Source organism: Paroedura picta, chromosome 3 (genome assembly GCF_049243985.1).
Source record: "Paroedura picta isolate Pp20150507F chromosome 3, Ppicta_v3.0, whole genome shotgun sequence".
Classification (NCBI taxonomy): domain Eukaryota; kingdom Metazoa; phylum Chordata; class Lepidosauria; order Squamata; family Gekkonidae; genus Paroedura; species Paroedura picta.
The window spans coordinates 171,439,412-171,460,151 of NC_135371.1; the positions used below are offsets into that span (position 1 = coordinate 171,439,412).

Here is a 20,740-nt window from a genome sequence, read left to right on the forward strand (position 1 = left end):
ATGCATGCACAATGCAATAAGCAATTGCAACGTCACATACACCCAGCTACTGGCCTCCCCTCCCTCCCCAGTTTCATTGGTAAAATGAGTGCATTTTGGCTTTTTCTTGCAGATATACACACATACATGCAGAATCTGCGTGTGCGTACTGTACTGCACATGCATTTAGTGAGACACGTGAGACAGGGTTTACTTCCTTGCAGGATTGATTTCAGCCTCCCCTCCCTTTCTCATAATGTCATATCTGATGGTCTTATTCAATGCAGCTATTGTTTGCCAGATATGCACACTATGCTCGTTGCTGAATAGCTCTCTTTGGCTCAGCTGTTTGCAAAATCCATTCTTGGCAACCCCCCACAAGCCTCCATGTACAGAGGCAATATATCTTAGGACTCCACAGACTGACAATAAGCAATAGGGGACACCCTTCCCTCCCATGGCCTAACTGTGAGCCAAAGGGACATCTGCCAAGCCAAAGTTTAACTCCAGCGGCACTTTTCAAGATCAACAAAGTTTTGTATACCCTGAATGAAACTTTGCTGGTCTTAAAGGTGCCCCAGACTCAAAGCGTATTCTGTTGCTTCAGACCAAGACGGCAGACCCAACGGAATCTATCTACCAGATTTCGGAAGTTCGATCCTGACAGTCTGTGGGGATCTCCGTCGAGGTTTCTGCGACAGGCCACAACCGTCCCATGAAGCCCCCACAGAAAACAAAGCTGCCCGCTCCCCTCTTGTGAGGGTCAGACCGCCAATCCCATCGGATGCCCACTTCCCCAGCCACCCTGGCTTCTCACCTGCCGTGAAACCAGTCCTGGCAGACGTCACACTCGATCATGAAGCGGGTGACATCGTAGGGCAGGCGGCAGAGGCAGTAGACGGGGACGGAGGCCATGGTGGGCGAGGGTGGCGAGGGTGGCACGGCGCCGGGCCCGAGCAGGCAGGCTCCACGATCCCCGCTCAGGATCCAGAGGACATCTAGCTGCCCAGGGAGCAGGCCATGCTGAGGACAGCTGCAGGGAGAGCCCAAAGTCTAGCTGCCAGCCGAGGGGGGCTCTTGGAGGCAGGGTGGGGGTGCAGGATTTGAGGTTCCCCCCCAGCAGTCCGTAGACCCCCTCCTCAAAAGTCCAAGGTGGTGAGGGGGGCCTGGCGAGGTCTCTCCTGGCCCCCAAACAACACAGGCACGTGGATATGTGAGAGAGACGGGTGGGGGTCGTCTCCAAGAGTCAGGAGTCAAAACATGGTCTGTCCCCCGCAGGACGTTTGCAGCCTTTCAATAAGGGGCGCCCCTCAGCCCCCTCCCCAAAAGAGCCTCCCTGCCAGAAGCGCCCCCGGCCCACCCCCTCCAAGGGCAGCCTCGGATCGGGCCCTCCCCACACGGAGGCAGGCAGGGAGGGAGGAAGCGGGGAGTCCTTCGCTGCTGCTGCTGCTGCTGCCGTCGTCGTCGCTTCCTTCCCTGCCCGGGCGGCTGTTCCCGGGGCTGCCCGAGGCTCCCCTCTCGCTCGCCCGGCCGCGGACCCCGGCGCTCGCCGCCCCCCGCCTCGAGGCCCTCCTCCCCGGCGGCGGCGTCTACTCCAGCTCGGGGATGGAGGCCTTGCCGGGCCAGAGCGGCTCCCGGAGGCTGCGCCGCGGCTGAGCAGGCCTCGTCCAGGCCCAGGATCCTGTTCCTGCCCCGGCGCCTCAATAAAGTTTATTCAAAACACAAGCGGCGGGGAGGGGGAGCCGAGGCGGAGCCGGCGGCCATCTTAGGCGAGGAGGGAGGGCAAGGACGCCCGCGGAGCCATCTTGAGGGAGGGGAGAGGGGAGGGAGAGAAGATGGCGCCGTCACGGAGGAGGCTGCGGAGAGGGGCGGGGCCGGCGGCCATCTTAGAAGGGGGAGAAGGCCGGGGAGCCATTTTGAGTGCGGCGGGAGGGAAGAAGGGGGTGTCATATCGGGAACTGAGAAGAGGGGCGAGGCCGGCGGCCATCTTAGGAGAGGCGGGACGCTCGGGGAGCCATCTTGAAAGTGGCGGGAGACGTGGGAGAAAAGATGGCGCCGTCATGAGGAACTCTGGCAAGAGAGGCGGGGCTGACGGCCCTTTTGGGGGGGGCATGGAATAGGGACTCCCGGGTGAGCCATCTTGAGCGTGGCAAGAGGGGGAGGGGAAATGACGCCATCAAGAGGGAGGCTGACGGCCATCTTAGGAGAGGCAACGGCGCGGGTCGCCGGGGGAGCCTCCTTGAGCATGGCAGGAAGGGAGGAAAGTGACGTAATGGAGGAGCGGCGGGAGGCCATCTTAAGAGCGGCAGGGACACCATCTTGAGTGTGACAAGAAGCCAAAGGGAAGATGACGCCATCTTGGGAAGGTATAAAGCTTCACTTTAAGAAATGCGTGGGAGGAAAGTGTATATTATTTTGCTCCTATTTCTATTATATTCCCATCATATATATATGGAGATAAAATGGAGAGGGTGCAGAGGAGAGCAACAAGGAGGACTTAAAAAAAGATCACAAGACAGACCAGGGCAAGTCCCATGAGGAAAGGCTGAGAGATTTGAAGAAGTGTTGGTTCTTATATGCCGCTTTTCCCTACCCGAAGGAGGCTCAAAGCGGCTTACAGACTCCATCCCATTCCTCTCCCCACAACAGACACCCTGTGAGGGTGGTGAGGCTGAGAGAGCTCTGATATCACTGCCTGGTCAGAACAGTTTTATCAGTGCTGTGGCGAGCCCAAGGTCACCCAGCTGGCTGCATGTGGGGAGCGCAGAATCGAACCCGGCATGCCAGATTAGAAGTCCGCACTCCTAACCACTACACCAAGCAGGCTTGGGAAAAAGAGGCCGAGAGGGGACAGGATGGCTTTCTTGAAGCACTTGAAAGGTGGTCACTTGGAGAAGGGCAGGGAGCAATTCCTGTGGGCAGCAGATGATAGGGTTGACAGTAATGGATTTAAACAATGTGTGGAAGTCTACTGGCTAAATATCAGGAAAAGGCTTTGACAGTAGTTCAGCAGTGTAATCGGCTGCCTAAGGAGGTGGTGAGCTCCCCTTCACTTGTGGTCTTCAAGCAGTGGCTGGACAGATACTTATCATGAATGCTTTAGGCCGGGGAGAAGGCGGAGCCATGGCACTTGGATAGCTCGAATACTTCGAGCTCCTGTTCCACTGAGGGTCAATCGCTGCTGTGATTGACAGAATCGGGTTTTGGGTACGATAACCCACCCTTAAATCTTCTCAGGAATTCCTTGTGAATCTCTGGGGCCTCTCTGTTCCGCAGGGAAATTAATCTCCCACTGGAACGTAAGCTCAGTGTGCACAGGGTCCAGCAAGCGCCGTCCGCCATCTTAAAATCTTTTTTCCTTTTCTTCCTTTTTCAACTCTGCAATCTACAAAGCTTATTTTAATCTACAAAGCTAATTGGATACCTCCCAGCAAGACCTTCGACTCACCACAACTCCGGAGTGAAAACATCTGGCAGACATCAGATCGAGCCTGCAAACAGTGAGTGGGGTTTCCCTCGGCACCTTCTTCCCTGGAATGAACTCTCGGCGTGGAGAGTTGTTCTCGCTAATCCAAACAAGCCAGACTGACAGGACTGTTTGATAATACTGAGGGGGTGAAGCTGCCAGATTCCAAGATACTGAGTCATTAATCAACGCAGAGATGCAAGTGCTCTTCCGCTTTTCCGTCTTTACTTTTCCCCCGTTTCTGGCTCTGCTTGATGCCACCTCATTTTGAGGCAGGCTAATTTTCTTTTCTAATCAGAAGAAGGACTTAAATCAACTCAATCTAATAAGTAACAGCTCTTATTTTATATCTGTTTTTTGTCTTTGAAGATAAGAGAGATTAGAGCCGTGGAATCTCGCGAGAACTAAGCCTTAGAGACATTCCTTCAATTAAAAACAGACTGTTGCTTTCGTTAGGACTCTGTAGGACCTCTACTGGCTATTTGCAAAATTGCAAATATTAAGTCTAACAAAATTCCAAACCTGGAACATGTTTTCGTTTAAAAAATTTGCATATCTTCTAGACAAACAAACACAAGACTTGAAAGAATCTTTAAATGGTTCACTTAAAAATATGCTCATGGAGTTTAAAGGCATTAAGGAAGAAGTCTCTAACAGGAATGATGAACCAATAGTAGTGGCTGATGATAGCTCTAAACAAGATGGAAAATTACCAGCAGAAGAGGAATCTGAAATTATGGAGATAGAAAAGGGGATGTCAGAGTCTTGCAGCTCAGATAAGGACACCCTGCCTGAGAAGATATACAGCCACTCCAAAGCAACAATACTCAAGAAAGACATTTGGATCTGCGGTGAAAGCAATCGACTGAAAGGAGCATTATGGAAAAACATCTGTACTGATATTGGAGTCCAGGAGGTACAACTGCTTCAAGATTTATCGATGTATACTCCGAGGGAAAGACTACAACTATACTTTCCCAGCCAAAGACCAATAGGACAGAACATCAGTCAACGGGAGTCACAAGACGTAATAAGCCTCGAAATGAGACCTCCCTAAGAAGCTTGGGGAATGGAAATGCAACACAGTGGTCGAAATTTCTTTCCTCCTTTACCTCCTTTATGTAGCCATATAGGCAATATAACTAGTTAAGATGTTAATCTGGGGTCCAAGATCTTTTAAGTAAGCTGAATTTGTATTATTAAACCTAATTTCGCAGCGGCTACCAGCCCAAAATCAAAGCATAACTAAAAGGAGACACCTAATGGAATGGGCTTACATTATAGCGTGGGGTTTTAGATTTCTTATGATAGCTGAATTTGAATTATCTAGCATATCTATGTAGTGACTTTCAGCCTAAATTTAAAGCATAACTAAAAGAAGGTTTCTAGCTGAGGAGGTGTATATATAACTAACGAAAAATCTTTTCTATTAATTAATGAAGACTCCATTTTATTATTTCTGGTATCAACAATGTATACTTATATATATTTGTTTCCCTTCTTTTCGTACAACTAAGTATTTTTTTTTCTCTTTTTTCCCTTTTTCTAGTGAAAATGTGGAGGGCTCTAGGACTATGTTAAGTACAAACTGTTTATGATTGTTAAAACTATCAGAAACTATGCAAACAAATGTTGAAATGATGATAACAAAGTAGACTTCTCTTTTTAAAAGTGGTGCAAACGTGAAAAAGTCTATAAAAAGTCTATAAGCTTTGGGTAAAAGTCCATAATATTGTAGCCAGTCTATAATCTTAAATGGAGAGAAGAGGGTTTGTAAGATTGAAACAGGGAACCAGAATGTTTTTCCACAGCGCTTCCTAACCCACATACAGAGCTTCTTCTACTATGCGACGACGGCAACAAAACTAGAATTGGCCAAGAAATGGAAAACGTAAGAACTACCCTCGACAGAAGACTGGGTGAATAAACTAGCTGATCTTACCAAGATAGTCAAACTGACACTAAGAGGCCTTTCAAGAATAATGGGGCCCTTACCTGAACTATTTACAAAAGGGATTAAAAATGGGGAACCAAGTGTATCAAATGAAGAGTATAGCTCTCCTTTTCTGTATTAACAATGTAGATTGCATGTATCTCACTGTTTTCAACTTTGGAAAATAAAATAAAAACTTTCTATAAAAAAAAAAAAAAAAAAAAAAATGAATGCTTTAGGCCAGGGTTTCGTGAAAGCCCGGGGTTTCTTGACAGCCCTGGAAGGGTTTTCTCAATGGGTGGCAAATAATGAATTATTTGTATATTTTTTTATATGTGTTAAACATTTATTGGGTGACATTATTTTATTTATTTTATATGGCCATGTCAACCTACCCATGCCACCCACAATGACCAAAGATGGGCCTGGAGGGGGTGGGAAGGGGAGGGGCCCCAGTGGGCATGTCCACAGCCCTGCTTCCCGACCCTGTTCTGCACCACTGTGCCTCTTCTGGGGTTTCTCCAAGCCTAAAGAATGTTTCCAGGGCTTCTCAATGGTAAAAAGGTTGAGAAAGGCTGGCTTAGGCTGATCTTGCAAGGAGCAGAAGATTGGACCAGATGGCCTGTATGGCCCCTTCCAACTCTATGATTCTATGGACCATGGGTGTGATTCAGCATCAGACAGCCTCACATATTCCGGTCAAAGAAACGTCAAACTCGGTTTTACTAAAAGAATAGACTTTTATTAAGCACTGTAAGTCTCTCTCCATCATCAATAGATGAACGCCGCACCCAGATTCCACCAGCAAAAAAACATTCCCAAAGGACACCCAAGCTTTCTGATCGCAACCCTACTGCGAGTTTCTCCTGATTTAGAGCAACCTGTCCGAACTTACACTGATTAAAAAATCCCCCAACAAATTATGGAGTTTGTTGTGGGGTGCAAGGTTTGGGGGAGATGGGGGAATCGATTATCAAGGTTGGGGGGTGGGGGGTCGTAAAGATAACATTTATCCATCCACTAAGAACAGGTGTTAATAGCATAAAAAAGAAGGGGGAAAAAAACGTTTTGTAAAGGGGGAGGGAAACACTTAATTTATCACCATTTTCCCCTCCTAAAGGAATTGTGGACTTGCAATGGACAGGGAACCACTAACAAGAAAAATGAGATTTACTCTGTTCGGCAAAAGAATTTCCCCCCCCTTCAAAGCTAAAAATCTTAGGCTAAACATTTTAAAGGGGGCGTGGGGGTATATATATATACTTATATATATTGATAGACAGCTATATGATAAAATGCAACTTCAGGGTTACTTGAGGAAGCTGTGTGAGGGGGAAAAATTGGCTTAAAATAACAACTGAGATTGGAGGTTCAACTTTGAAAATCGTACTAGGCATTTAGTTACTATCAACGAAGCATCTACCAAAATACAAGAGCAATGGTTATAGTCAGAAAAGTTACATCCCATCTGAGCGTGTAAGATTATAGACAGGTAGGGTGCAGGAGGGAAGGGGAGGGGAAGGGGGTCTTCCAAAATTGTAGAGGGGGAAAAAAAATAACTAACCTTAAAAATAACTAGAAACTGAGCGACAATATTTGACTCCAAGCAATGAGCAGCATCTAGCAATTAAAGATGGAAAATTTCCTAACAGATTGTTTTGAATAGGGTTAAAATTTTTTTTAAAGGACTTAAAAAAAAAATCACAAGACAGACCAGAATTTTTTTTTTTTAAAGGCGGGGATGGGTCAAAAAGATTTAAAACAAAATAGAACATGCATATTTACCAAAAACACACGTCAGGTACATTAGCTACTATAATGATTCAACCTCAGCAGTAAAAATTACTCTGCTAACTAGAGTAAGAAAAAAAATAATAATTAAAAAAGAATGTATTTTGCTTAGGATTCTTGCAGCCCGATCCTAGATTGTGCTTATTTGGGAGCGAGTCCCACTGATGTCAGTGGGCTTTACACCTAAGTAAGTACGCTCAGGATTGTGGCCCGGATTAATTTTCGAGTTGACTGATGAGGGGGTAGGGGTATGATGGTTCTCTGCCCCTTCTGGTTTCTTAGTGGCCCTGTGGGGTCCTCTTCACGGGCTCTCGGATATACACCGTTATCACCTGTGGAGTGGGGTACCCCCCATTCCTGTCCACAAAGTACTTGAATCCTTGTCAGTCAGGTTTGTCGGCAACTTCCCCGCCAGGGATCCATGTGTTCGCTTCCGCGCTTCAGAATCGAAGAAGCCGGTGAAGATTCTAAACCGCACCGGGAAACGTTTGAAAGTGGCCCTGGGAAAAAGGCATCAGTAGTCTTTGGAAGTATATTTGGACGTCGTGTTCCTCAAAATGCCTCACGGGCTAAATTGGGCAGTAGGCCCAGCAAGGGACAGGATGGCAACGAATAGTCTCTCTTGTGTCAAAACCTCAGCATGGGATGTGCTTCTTCAGAGAAGGTCAAAGGACAACGGCCGCTAAGTTGGCTTGGAAAAGCCCAGCCGAGTCCGCAAAGTTATGGACGAAAGCATGTCGCGAATCGAGGCCTACGGCTTCATGAACGAAAATCCCAAGGGACTCTGCCTGACTTCAAGATAGGCACTCGGGCGGTCTGGAAGTGGAGCCCGGAAAAGCGTAAAAGACTGGGTTTATCCCTACATGGAATGTCACGTGCCGAAAGAGGGGAAAGTTTGGGCTTGAGAAGGTACTTTTCGCTTGAATGAAAAGGTGTTCTTGTTACCATTTGAGGTTGCATGTGTGGTAGATTGGGGCCAGGTGGGGGAGGAATCAGAGAAGGATCCATGAATTATCAGCGTTGACGTTAACGTGACGGCAAATTAATCCGTAATAAACGGGATCCCCATCACACGGTCAGCGGATCTGACTTGGATGCAACCAGGAACTACAGATCCAGGGATCCTGAAAGAGCATTCCCCGATTTGTAACCGTTTGTGGAAACTGCCTCAGAGAGTGTCTAGAAGAGCGGTTCTCAACCGTCCTCATGCCATGATCCCTACAGTAGAGCGGCAGCAGTGCGCGAGCACGGACACACATGCACGGGCGCACGTGTGCTCGTGCCGCTGCCGCTCCTGCCCACCGTGGTGCTGGCCTCCTCCACACAGCCTCAGTGATCTCCGCGGTTTCCATGAGCTCCAAGCTGGTGCAGAGGAGGCCAATGGCATGCTGCCACCACCACTCTCCCCGGGAAAGGCCGAATGACCCGAGGGGTCGCGACCCCCATGTTGAGAACCACTGGTCTAAAATGTTGTGTGCGCTTAAGATGAAAGCAGAGATACTCTGGCTGATGGCTCCCTCCCGCTCAGCAAGAGTTAAAAACATTTCAAAAACATAATTCAACAACAAAGTGTGTGGCCGGGAGCTGAAGACCCCCCCGGGTACTTCAGGATCACTCTTATTAAGGTCAATCTCAGGTTTTCTTCACCACGGTTTCGTTTCACGAATGATAGCGGCATTCCATCTGGAACCCTTTCCTGTTGGGCTCGTTTTCTCTCTGCTGTAAAGCGATCCTTGTGTGTGACGTCACAAGTCGACTGAAAACCCCTCACTGTTGCAGACCGGCTGCAACTCGGGAAGAGGGGCCTGCTGCTGAAATCAGAAGGGAAAGGCCACGATGGGCACGTGGCTCCCCTTGAATGTCCTGAGGGTTATGACCAATATCATAACCGCCTTTAATACTGGGCACGGGGAAAGGCAAAAAGCCGATTTAGCCAGGACACGGGATAATGCGGTGCCTTTCTACCATCTGAATGTCCGGGACAACGTTTGTGGCAGAGTTCAGGGCTTGGATCCCGTTGATCGTTTCTATCCACGTGTTTCTGCTACTGATCCTCCCCAACTCCTCCCTCAAACAGTTGCTGGGGGTGTCCAAGGAGCAGCATGGGAGGGGAACATCTTGGACTGAAGCAGGAAGCGGGGGTATGCTCCCGTTGGTGCAGATATTTGGTGGGATCCAAGCTGGGTCCTGCAAGGCAATTTCTTTTAAGCTTTTGCTGCAAGTCCTCCGAAGAACTAGGGACTTCTGGTTTCACATGAGAACCGACGCTTGGGGAATTTTCCAGTCAAAGCCCGGAAAGCTTGAAACGGTCGAGGTTCAGGTTTTCAACTTGAAAGTCTTTGTCTGTTGTCCACAATGGCTGGCAATTGTCCTGCCAGACATTTTGGTGTATCTATACAAACTGATTCCTTCTTTGGATGCACGAGACTTGGGGGGGGGCACCTGTAAGAGGTGCTGCAAACAATTTGGCCAGGAGTTGGGCGATGGGATGGGATGAAGGGGTTCATGATTTGTTTCGCCACACATTGAGTGTGGCATTGAAGCCGCAAGAGAATCAGAACAAGCCATACTACAACGGTCAAAGCCTTGGTTCAGCCCAGCCTAAGGAGCCAGGCAGCAATACGCCGGTCACAATCCTGATCCATTGGGTGTCAATCTCGGAGGAAAGAAGTCATCTCCACTTTGGCCAAGAACGAAAACACTTCACTCCTGATAAAGGCAAAAGAATCATCCAAGAAGATCTGGATCAAATTCAGTCTAGAAGCTCGTACATGCTGGAGACTCAGATGGTGTTTTCAACATCCACACCAGAGAGATCCAGGTAATTGTCTTTGCTCCAGTGTGAATTCTGCGGAACTGGATGCAAAAAAAAAGGGGGCGCTATCTCAGTTGAACGATTTGGAGTGCAGGTAACCTGTCAAAGCAGTCGAGGTTACGGACTCAACGTTTCCTCCGCCCCTCGTTCTTGATAAAATTACATCAGGATAGCTTGGCTGTCAGATTGCAGAAAGGTTTACATTTAGCCACGTCAGACGTAGGTTTAACCATGTTCTACCTTTAAGTCTTCTCAAGAAGGTGGAGTATTTTACTATTGTGATGAAACAAAATGGGTGCAGCAGTCAAAGAAACGGCAGGGTGGGCGGGGACACAGAAGTCTCCTGTCATTTGGGCTTCTAAAGGAGAAACACGGCCAGTAAATTTCCACCTCTTTGGTGTTGGAGCAAGGTAGGACTTGGAATTAAAACTGTTTCGGATGGAGGAAAATACTTGTGAGATTCTAAAGGCAAGCGATACCTGCAAACTTTTTGGCAGATTGAGCTGTTAAAAAGGAAGCCTCACCTACGTCTGAAAACCTCAGCTACAAGTGGAAAGGGAAAAAAATCAAAGCAGGGTTTTGGCCAAATGAAATGTTAGGAGGAAATCACGTCAAGCTTTCTTCCCTAGCATAGGAAGTAAAGAGGAGGACGGCATGCATGCATTCTTTAAACAGTGGCTAAAATTACTGGCTAAAATTACTGATATTCTGCAACAAAAAACCCCAAATATTCACTAACAGTATAGATTTTTGGAAACAAAGTCCTTTTGTACAATCTTATTTTGTACAATTTGCTTTACAAGGTTGACTCTTTTGCCTAATTCATGGTGGCCTTGATGTTCGGAGAGCAGCATTGTGCTCGGACTTCTGAGATGGCATCAGAGTTTGTGGCCCACACATTTAAAAGGATGTCATTGCAGCAGCCGCGAGGACAAGAGAGTTCATTAAAATAAAACAAAGTGGCAGGTGAACGGCAAGGTTATCAGGAAACCGAATCCCACTCCAGTCCCTTCTTGTGCACTCCTGCATTATTACAGCATTCACACATACAAACACACAGCTCTAGTAAGCACAACAGTTATTTCCCTGTTAACAGTCGAGGAGGGTTAATTTGTACCTGAGAACCGCTTGTACCTGCGGTCTGTACATCTATAAAGCCAAATTAAACCCTCCCGGCTTTTTACAATCAATATCTTCTCCAACTGTATTGCTGGGGCGGGGGGGCGGAAGGACCTGATCTAATCACAAAGGATTCAACTTGTCAAAACAGGAAATACGGCAAAAGAAGAGAGATGCAAAAGATGTCAGCAACCCTTGCGTGAATGGGCTCCCGAAGGCCTGCCGTGGACTCTGAGGCTTGAGCTCTATGCTGGGAAGCCCATGTGATCGACTGAATCAGGTAGATAAGGAGTGTCTCTAGTTCGGAGGGGAGCCTCGGAACTGGCAATGGTGAAGCTGCTTGGAAATCATTCCAGAGAGGAAAATCCTTAAAAAAAACCTCCCTTGTTAAATATTGTTAAGTTAAAACTGGCTGATTCACACCCATACACAATGCATCTAGGGTGTTCAATCCCTCCTCCCAATTTCTGTCCACTTCCCAGTTTGCACGTTGGCCAAACTGTGACTTTCCAGAGGGCCATAAACTACAATTGCCGTGAGACCTTGCCAACAAGCTGGTAGGGGTTCATGGTAATTGTAGTCCATGGACATTTGGAGAGCCACAGGTTGGCCATGCCTGCATTATAGAGAAGAGGTTAATTAACAGGAGTCTTGTGGTAGGGGGGCTTATGCAGGCCTCTCCCTGTGAACCCTGGGTATAAAAAGGGTACCAATACATCACCCAGTCGAACCCAGACTGGGGCACATTCCAAGTGACAGAGGGTGTAAAATTTAAATTCTGCATTATCCAACGCTACCCCTCCAACATTAGTTGGGCTTATTCCGTCTGACAATGAAGCCAGTTATTCAGATGCCTCCCCCCCCCAAAAAAAACACACCCCTTTAATGCATGATTTTAATTTCTGCCTTCTGCTCATGCTTAACAAGAGACTCGCATCTTGAGAGAAACGCAGGGCAAGCTCCCCCCCTTGTCCCACAGCCTCACTATCTCAAAGCCTCCCTGGGCCTCCAAAAGAAAGCCAGCCCAGGGAGGGGATCACGAGGCAGGGCTCCGCGGAGGAGCTGTGCTTTGAAGGCACTTTTCGGCTTCCGAAGGACGAACGGTCCGTTTAGGCAGGCAGTGTGATTCAAGCCACGGTTCTGATTGAACCTCAGAATGATCTGATCCAAGAATCCGGGAATAAAGATGGCGTCAGCGAGCCTAGTTTTGGCTCTGAGCTTCAAAAATCTTTGCTTGAATGGAATTATACTACCTGCCAACGTGGACTGCCTATTTTTGAATATTTTTTGAGTATTTCTGTGTATCATCTTGTTCCTGTTGTGTATATTGTTAAGCTTCCGACCAAAGAGTCAAAATTCTCTCCCCAACTGTCCGGCTGCCTTTCGTGAAGACAGGAAAGACCTCTCCTGCATACTCCAAGAGCCGGGATTGTTGTTGTTTCCCAAGCTCGTTGGGAAAGCTGCATTTTGGAGCAGACACTGACATCTATCAAGGTTTGATTGCTCCGGCTGATGCAGATAAACCAGGAGGGACTCGGCGTGAAAATTCTCGTGTTTTTAGAAACTGCCTAAAAGGGTGCATGACCGTCAAGTTCTCTTGGGATTCTTCTAGCAATTCCAACTATCAAGACACCCAAAAGTCCCAAGTACTGGCTCCGACTGGTCTTGCAAACTTCTGGAAATGCAAAAGCAACGGGAGAGGCACAACCATCTTTTACAAAGGTCATGTGTGAACTGAACTTCTCTCCTGAATCTTGCATGCACATCTCCAGATTGTGCTCAACCAAAACAGCGCGAGAGGCCTTTCTGAGCTCCTGGTTTCTAAGATCAATTTCTGTCATCCCTCAGAAAGCCATGGGTTTGTACGGGGCTGGGGGTAACATCAGCCTGACAGAAGGCAGAAATTAAAACAAAGAGCACGTTCTGGGATTGGCTTGGGTAATTATGATGATTCCACACTGGAGCAATCGGAGAGACATGGCCAGAAAGTTCTAAGAAATCAGAGCAAAAGTCTTGAACTTGGCTTGCTTGAGCTCCCACTTTGACCGTTCCCTATTTTAATTGACTCTGTATAAACAAAACTGTGTTCCGTTTGTGCCCCCCCCCCCACTCCCAAAAGCAGTATGCAAGAATACACCGCCCATTTTTATAGGCCATTGCAGCTTATTTTTATCTAGCTTATTCCAAAATGCAGAGTTTTCAAAACTCTGGAATTCCTTTTAAAGATTAAAAAGCGGCAGAAGGCAAGAACGGAATCGGGGCGGGAGGGGAGAGCAAGAATTAGCAGCCGAAAGACAGGAGGGGAAGAGGTACTTGTAGAGGACTTCAGAGCCCCCCCCCCTCACTCCCACTATCAATCCAATTAAAGCCCTGATTGGCTTCCTTTGGACATCGCGATCCACCCGACTTCTGTTTAAAATTCTGTTCAAACAGATAAAACTATCTGTTTAAAATTCATTGCCGTGATTGTGAATGCGATCAACGCAGGAGGGATTTTTTTCAAGCACGCTAACGAAATCTAGTGTTTCCTTAGAATGCCAAGATTAGCACTCGACCCAGCCGTGTCGATAGACCAATGCCCTCTGCTGCTCTGGATCTGTTGTGGGTAAAATTTACAGCACTTGGTCTCCCTCACCTCCCCCCAACCCCGGCACCTTCCCGACAGGATGGTGGTTCGTCCCCTCCCCTTTTAGAGACATTCTCCCCTCCCCCCCAACCTTTTCTGATCGCTCACAGTCCTGGATTTGGTAATGGTTAAGCGCTCGTCTGTTTTAAGGATAAAGGTTTTCTGTCCGATATCAGGTGGCCTACCTTGCCCGCTCGTTCCACCGGTCCACAATGAGGCCTGCCGGTGGCCTTGGGGACACAGACCATTAATTCACAAAACGCATGGCGCCTTGAAATCCGAGTCGTCTCCCGGGAACGTTTCCACCCCTTTTCCGGGTTTTGCTGCGTGCATATTTATATATAGCTCTATTCATGTTATATATAAATATAATCTCTCTCTCTCTCTTTCTCTCTCTCTTTCATATATAATAAAAAGCACAAGCCGCTGTACACGCGCGTCGTGTATATCTCACAATAAAATGCTCTGCTCTCTCTTTTTAAAAACTCCCCCCCCCCACACACCTCCCGGCTCCAGCCCACCGGCATGATCTCCAAAAGCAGCCTGCTTCGGGGGTGGGGGGGGGGTCTGGCGGTGGGTGGGCTCAGTGAGCTGGCAAGAAATCAACCAGAAAGGCAGGAAAAATCTGCCCTGTTTTTTAAATAAAACCTTGCCAGCTTTCTTCTTTTAAAAAATAACACCCTTCCCCAATCCAGATTTTGTAATTATTGCCCCCCTAAAAAGACCCCCCCTAGAAAATTAAAAAAAAAAATCCAAACGAACTTTAAAAAAAAAAAGAAGGGGGACAAACATTTCCCGCGCTTGTGGGTCCGATTGGCACGTTAGCAAATCCGAGGCGCAGAACGAAAGCGGTGGCCACCCAGAGAGGGATACGAGTGAGTTGTTTTCCACCCCGTGGTACGCCTTGGGGGCACCCGCTCTTTGGCTGTGGTCTCTATAAGTGCTCTGGGGATGGCCACGAAAGAAGCGCTCCCCCTCTCCTTCCCACAGTCAAAACCACCCCTCCCGGTGCCTCTAAACACCTGCTCCAGCGCCGCCACACCTTCTGCCCGCCCCTCACTGACGGTGCCACGGCTTTCTCCCCTCTAACCCCACACCCTTCCTGTTGCCACGCCAACTGGACCCACGGCGGCATCCGTTCACTCCTCTTTCTGCAGAGCCGGGAAGGGGAGCTTGGTTTCCGAGCCCCGTTCGGGGTCCCTGCTCAGCGTGCCAAAGAACGGGCTGTTGTTATTGCACTCGTCAGCGTCTCTGGCTAAGGCACACGGTGAGGGGGCGGAGGGGCAGGCTCCGAGCCCAGGGTCCTCGCCCACCGTGGTGGTGGTGGTGGCGGCGGTGTTGTTGTCCCCGTCCCCGTTCACCTGGGACTGGGGGAGGCTGCCACTGCTCAACTCTGGCGTCTTTGCTGCTCCGTCGGTAGAGCCCTGCCAGGCAGGAGAGAGTAAACATTAGAAAATCGTGTGGCTAGGCTAGAGGGAGACGCCCACAGACACATGAGGCATGAATGAAAACTGATTATTATTATTATTATTATTATTATTATTATTGAATTTATTATCCACCACTCTTTTACCCGCAAAGCCGGCTTGTGGTGGGTTAACAAAGTAAAAACAGTACAATCCCCGAAAACTCCTATTACCCCTTAAAAATAACCATTAAAATAGAACCAACGCACCACCTACCCCAGCAATAGGGCAGAGAGGCCGAGGCCTAATCCAGTATCCCACCTCACATGGTGGCCAATCAGTTCCTCTGGAGGGCCAGTTACAGGGCAGAGAGGCCGAGGCCTTCATAGGAACAGAAGGAAAACTCTGCTGGCTCAGCCTGGTGGTCTCTCAAGACTAGCATCCCATCTCACACAGTGGCCAGACGACTCCGCTGGAGAGCCAAGAACAGGGCAGAGGCCGAGGTCTTCCCCTCATAAGGACATCAGAAGAGCCCTGCTAGATTAGACCAATGGTCCCTCTGGGTCCAGCATCCTGCCTCACACAGTGGCCAGCCACCACAGGGGCTGTCTGTCACAATGGTGAAGTTTCTTTGTGCTGTGGTGGCAAGCTCCTGTCAAAGCAATGTTATTAATAATCTGCATAGCGGACCAAATATCCACTGGCCAAGCTGAAGCTCCACCTGGCCCTAACGTTTAAAAACACTTGGCGGGTGGCAGAAAAGGGGGTCTGTTCCAGATATCCAGAAGGTGGCGGAAGACTCCCCAGGGCTTTGACTTGAGCTGGCCAAGGTAATTCTGTGGTTTCAAGGTGTTGAGCTTTCTTTAAAAGCCCCTTTCATAGTGGCAGAGGTGGAGAGTCATCGGCTGGAGAGGAGGCGACTGAGAGGGGATCTGATCAACATCTTCCAGTATTTAAAAGGCTGCCATGTAGAGGATGGACCAGAGTTGTTCACTTTTGCCCCAGAGGGATAGACCAGAACGAATGGGATGAAATGAATTCAAAAGAAATTCCATCTAAACCTCCGGAAGAAGTTCCTGCCAGTCAGAGCGGTTCCTCAGTGGAGCAGGCTTCCTCGGGAGGTGGTGGGTTCTCCCTCTTTGGAGATTTTTAAACAGAGGCTGGAGAGCCATATGATGGAGAGGCTGATTCTGGGAAGGCTCAAGGGGGTGGCAGGTGACAGTGGATGAGCGAGAGGGTTGTGAGTGTCCTGCATAGTTCAGGGGGTTGGACTAGATGACCGTTGAGGTCCCTTCCAACCCTATGATTCTAGAATTCTATGAGCTGCTGACGCAGGGTGGGCAGACAGTGGCGTGGAGCTGGCTCGGGAAGCAACACCGACGGACAGCAAGGGGCCAAAAGGCCGGCCCACGTACCTGTTTGCTGACTTTCTTGATTCCTTTGGTGATCTTCCCAGAGTTGTCACGGCCACGGCTGCAGAGGAAACCGACAACACAGAGACAAGAAAGAAAGCGATTGAAACGCACGTTCACTAATGCAAAGGAAGCAAAGGAGAGAGTCCGCTGAATTATGACAAAAAGGAACAGTCCATGAACGATATTGGATTCAGGGATCAGCACACTGATCCAGGCATAGGGAAAGACTCTCACCGTTTGGCCACCCCTGCTGTAGGGCTGCCGAGGCAAGAGACGAACAGAGGTGGCTGGCTACTAGGGTTGTGCGATTCGGCTGCCAAAGCGGCCGTTCCGTCCGGGCGCAGCCAGCGCCCGGACGGAACGGCCGCTTCGGCAGCCGAATCGCACAACCCTACTGGCTGCCTCTGCGTAGCCACCTTGGACTTCCTTGACTGCCTCCCATCCAGGTACCAACCAGGGCCAGCCCTGCTTAGCTTCTGAGACCTGACGAAACTGGACTAGCCTGAGCCATCCAGGTCAGGGCAGTGAAAAACAGAAGTGGTTTTGCCGTTGCCTGCCCCTGCCTCTCCCATTTACACACAAAGACCCTGCTTAGTTTTCAAGATCTTGATGAGGTCAGGGCTAAGCCACACGGACATGTGTTAATGCAAGCGGCAGCCTTTGTGCGTTACGGCTCAAGCACTTGGAGATCCCTCCAATCTATCAAGAAGTGGTGATCGTTGGATTCTGGGTGGTACACCTATTCCTTTAAATTCGATCAATCCGTTCACGGGGCAGGTAAGGGCAAGTGTCGGGAGGGTGGCACAGAAACCTAATAAATAATAATAAAAATAAAGCTCCAGCGTGGTGGAGCGGTTAAGACCGGCGGACTCGAAGACGGAGAACCGGGTTGGATTCCCCGCTCCTCCTCCACATGCAGCCAGCTGGGTGGGCCTTGGGCTAGTCACAGTTCCCTCAGAGCCATTCTCATAGAGCTCTCACAGCCCCGTCAACCTCATAGAGTGTCTGTTGGGGGGGGGGGAGAGGAAGAGAAAGGCGTTTGTAAGCTACTTGGGGTCTCTTTTGGAGGATGAAAGGGGGGAAAAGCGGTATATAAATGCAAATTTTTAAAAAAGCAGGGTATAAAAAAATACAGCTAAAGGCCTCTGACCGGCTTTAAGTGCCAGGGATTCTGAGGGGAACAAGGACTTTCATCGGGATGTGGCTGGGCTCGCTGAACTCGACCTTCCTGGTTCTCTCTTGCCTGACTGCTTCAGCAGCCTCCCACCTCCCTCCCTCACCTGGCTGCTGCAGCGCCTTGCCCCGACACCTGCCGGTGGAACCCAGAGCAATCACCCCAGCGGGACTTACCCTTTCCCTGGACCTCCCACTGACACCACCTGCATGCCGAAGGAGCCTTGACCCCGGGAGGGCTTGCTTCCGGCCCACTGGCCCACCACCATGCCAGCGATCTCCAGCTTGCCTCCTTGGGGCGGGATCGGGTGGAGCCCTAGGCAAATGGGAGCGTTCAGTGAGAGAGGGAGGGGCGGGGAGCAAAACTGCCGCTTGATTGGGCAGAGGTTACAATCCCGCAGGGCCTGACGTCCGCAGGAATCCCCGCACATTTGGGTGTACGCGGTGTTTTCTCAGCATGAGTCAGGGAGCTGGGGTGGGGAGACGCCTGATATATTTGCACACTGGGTGAGGACAGACAGTGTGAGTGGAAACCCTGCAGAGATCACTGCCTGAAAGCAGGACGGATAACCAGGGCTATGGGATCCCATGGTTGGGGGTAGGAATGACAGACCTCCAGCTGGGGATCCCCCGGAATTCCAGCTCCTCTCCAGACTGCAGAGATCAGTTCCCCTGGAGGAAAGGGCTGCTTGGGAGAGGGGACTCTGTGGCCTTGGACCCCACTGAGGGTCAGGGATGCCAGCCTCCAGGTGGGGCCTGGGGATCCCCTGGAATTCCAGCTCCTCTCCAGACTGCAGAGATCAGTTCCCCTGGAGGAAAGGGCTGCTTGGGAGGGGGGACTCTGTGGCCTTGGACCCCACGGAGGGTCAGGGATGCCAGCCTCCAGGTGGGGCCTGGGGATCCCCTGGAATTCCAGCTCCTCTCCAGACTGCAGAGATCAGTTCCCCTGGAGGAAATGGCTGCTTGGGAGGGGGGACTCTGTGGCCTTGGACCCCACTGAGGGTCAGGGATGCCAGCCTCCAGGTGGGGCCTGGGGATCCCCTGGAATTCCAGCTCCTCTCCAGACTGCAGAGATCAGTTCCCCTGGAGGAAAGGGCTGCTTGGGAGGGGGGACTCTGTGGCCTTGGACCCCACTGAGGGTCAGGGATGCCAGCCTCCAGGTGGGGCCTGGGGATCCCCTGGAATTCCAGCTCCTCTCCAGACTGCAGAGATCAGTTCCCCTGGAGGAAAGGGCTGCTTGGGAGGGGGGACTCTGTGGCCTTGGACCCCACGGAGGATCAGGGATGCCAGCCTCCAGGTGGGGCCTGGGGATCCCCTGGAATTCCAGCTCCTCTCCAGACTGCAGAGATCAGTTCCCCTGGAGGAAAGGGCTGCTTGGGAGAGGGGACTCTGTGGCCTTGGACCCCACTGAGGGTCAGGGATGCCAGCCTCCAGGTGGGGCCTGGGGATCCCCCGGAATTCCAGCTCCTCTCCAGACTGCAGAGATCAGTTCCCCTGGAGGAAAGGGCTGCTTGGGAGGGGGACTCTGTGGCCTTGGACCCCACTGAGGGTCAGGGATGCCAGCCTCCTGGTGGGGCCTGGGGATCCCCCGGAATTCCACCTCCTCTCCAGACTCCTCTCCAATTCCTCTTGCATTGACAACCATAGATTGGGCAGGCCATGAGGAGCATTCCCTACTCACCCGTGAAGCCTCTCGTCCTCCCGGGGGCCGGAGGTGGAACAGAGCCCATCGGGCGTGGGTAGACGGGCATCGGATAAAAGGGCGGGCCCATGGAGGACACAAAGGGCGGAGGTGGGAGGAGAGGGGGCGGGGCCTGGCGGTTGAGATTGATGCCTTCCAGGATGCTCTGCCTCATCTTCTCCACTTTGGAGACTTGCTCGGTCTGTGGATGGAGCAGCACAATTTCGTTAAGAGACAAGACGTGACGATTCACACACTACCAGGAGTCTTCTAAAGCCACTGGACTGCTATCAAGTGGCCACTCACATAGCAACTTGCGGTCATGGCCTAGTCAGCTCCGGCAGAGCTGAGCAATGCAGCCGACTCCTCTGAGGAAGAGGCAGCCAGCAGATCTGACCCAAACCCACAGCCAGTGACAGCGACCCTGCAGGAGGAGGGCTCCCTGCTGGCCAGTTCACCTCCCATCACCAGAGCCGTGGTACAGCATAGATGTTAGAACGGGAGGGAGCTGCCAGACTGGCAGCACAGCACAGGCTCCACATAACAGCGATGAGGATGAGTGTCTGCAGGAGCAGGGCTGAGGTGGCTGGCAGGTGTTCAGCCGGATGGATAAAGGCAGCAAGCAAGCGTAGGGTTGGCTGTGTAGAAGCCACCTGTCTGATTGTTCCTGACCTGGCAAGCCTGTGTCCCTCATCGAGTCCCTCATCTCTGACCCTGGCCTGTGCTCCAGAACTCTGCTTGTGGATTTCCCCTTGGGCTTGAAGCTCTGTGCTGTAACCGGTACCTGGACTTTGGGACGATATTCTGACTACTTCTGTCTGCCTGCTGTGTTTCTGCCGTCAGGACACTTGCTATCATGAGCTTGTCAAGGTCAGAGGTGGGTTTGCCAGGGTCTGCCTCTGCCTAGCAACCCTGCTCTTCCGTGGTGGTCTGCCCTCCAAGTTCTCACCAGGGCCAACCCTGCTTAGCTTCTGAGATTTTACGAGATTAGGCCAGACTGGGGACCTCCATGTTCGGGGCAGCATGCAACCAACTAAGAGGAAGTTTTCAAGGGAAGGGATGCTCAGAGGTGGTTTGCCATCATCACCTGACAATAGGGCACCATGTTCTTCCTTGGTGGCCTCTTAAGCAGGTTCTAACCACAGCCAACCCTGCATAGCTTAGAAAACTCTGGCTAGTCAGGCCTATTCGGGCTTGCAAGCTGGTTAATAGAAACAAGGCAGGTTGGTCTTTTTGTTTTTGAAAAATCCTTAAATAATCTTCGGCCTTTTACTCGTTAGATGCTAGTAACTTACTCTCATATACTAGTGCAGGGGTGATGAAACTGTGGCTCTCC

The 20,740-nt window shown here is 50.3% G+C and overlaps 2 protein-coding genes across 7 annotated transcripts in view; both read right to left on the reverse strand.

Moving 5' to 3' along the window:
- The window catches only part of PHF8 (PHD finger protein 8), a 31,359-nt gene extending 29,548 nt beyond the window's left edge, over positions 1–1,811 (reverse strand). For 4 of the 6 annotated variants that reach the window (XM_077329553.1, XM_077329552.1, XM_077329550.1 and 1 more), the window contains exon 1: positions 797–1,811. In XM_077329553.1, the coding sequence (XP_077185668.1) occupies positions 797–894 (98 nt within the window). In that variant the 5' untranslated portion in view covers positions 895–1,811. The remainder of the gene's footprint in view (positions 1–796) is intronic. The other 2 variants (XM_077329554.1, XM_077329551.1) reach the window with 1 other exon arrangement.
- A 4,287-nt stretch (positions 1,812–6,098) lies between these two features.
- The window catches only part of FAM120C (family with sequence similarity 120 member C), a 41,814-nt gene continuing 27,172 nt past the window's right edge, over positions 6,099–20,740 (reverse strand). The window contains exons 13-16 of the mRNA XM_077329555.1: positions 19,405–19,606; positions 17,901–18,039; positions 16,551–16,608; positions 6,099–15,153 (exon numbers count right to left, since the gene is read on the reverse strand). Of these exons, the coding sequence (XP_077185670.1) occupies positions 14,869–15,153; positions 16,551–16,608; positions 17,901–18,039; positions 19,405–19,606 (684 nt within the window). The 3' untranslated portion in view covers positions 6,099–14,868. The remainder of the gene's footprint in view (positions 15,154–16,550; positions 16,609–17,900; positions 18,040–19,404; positions 19,607–20,740) is intronic.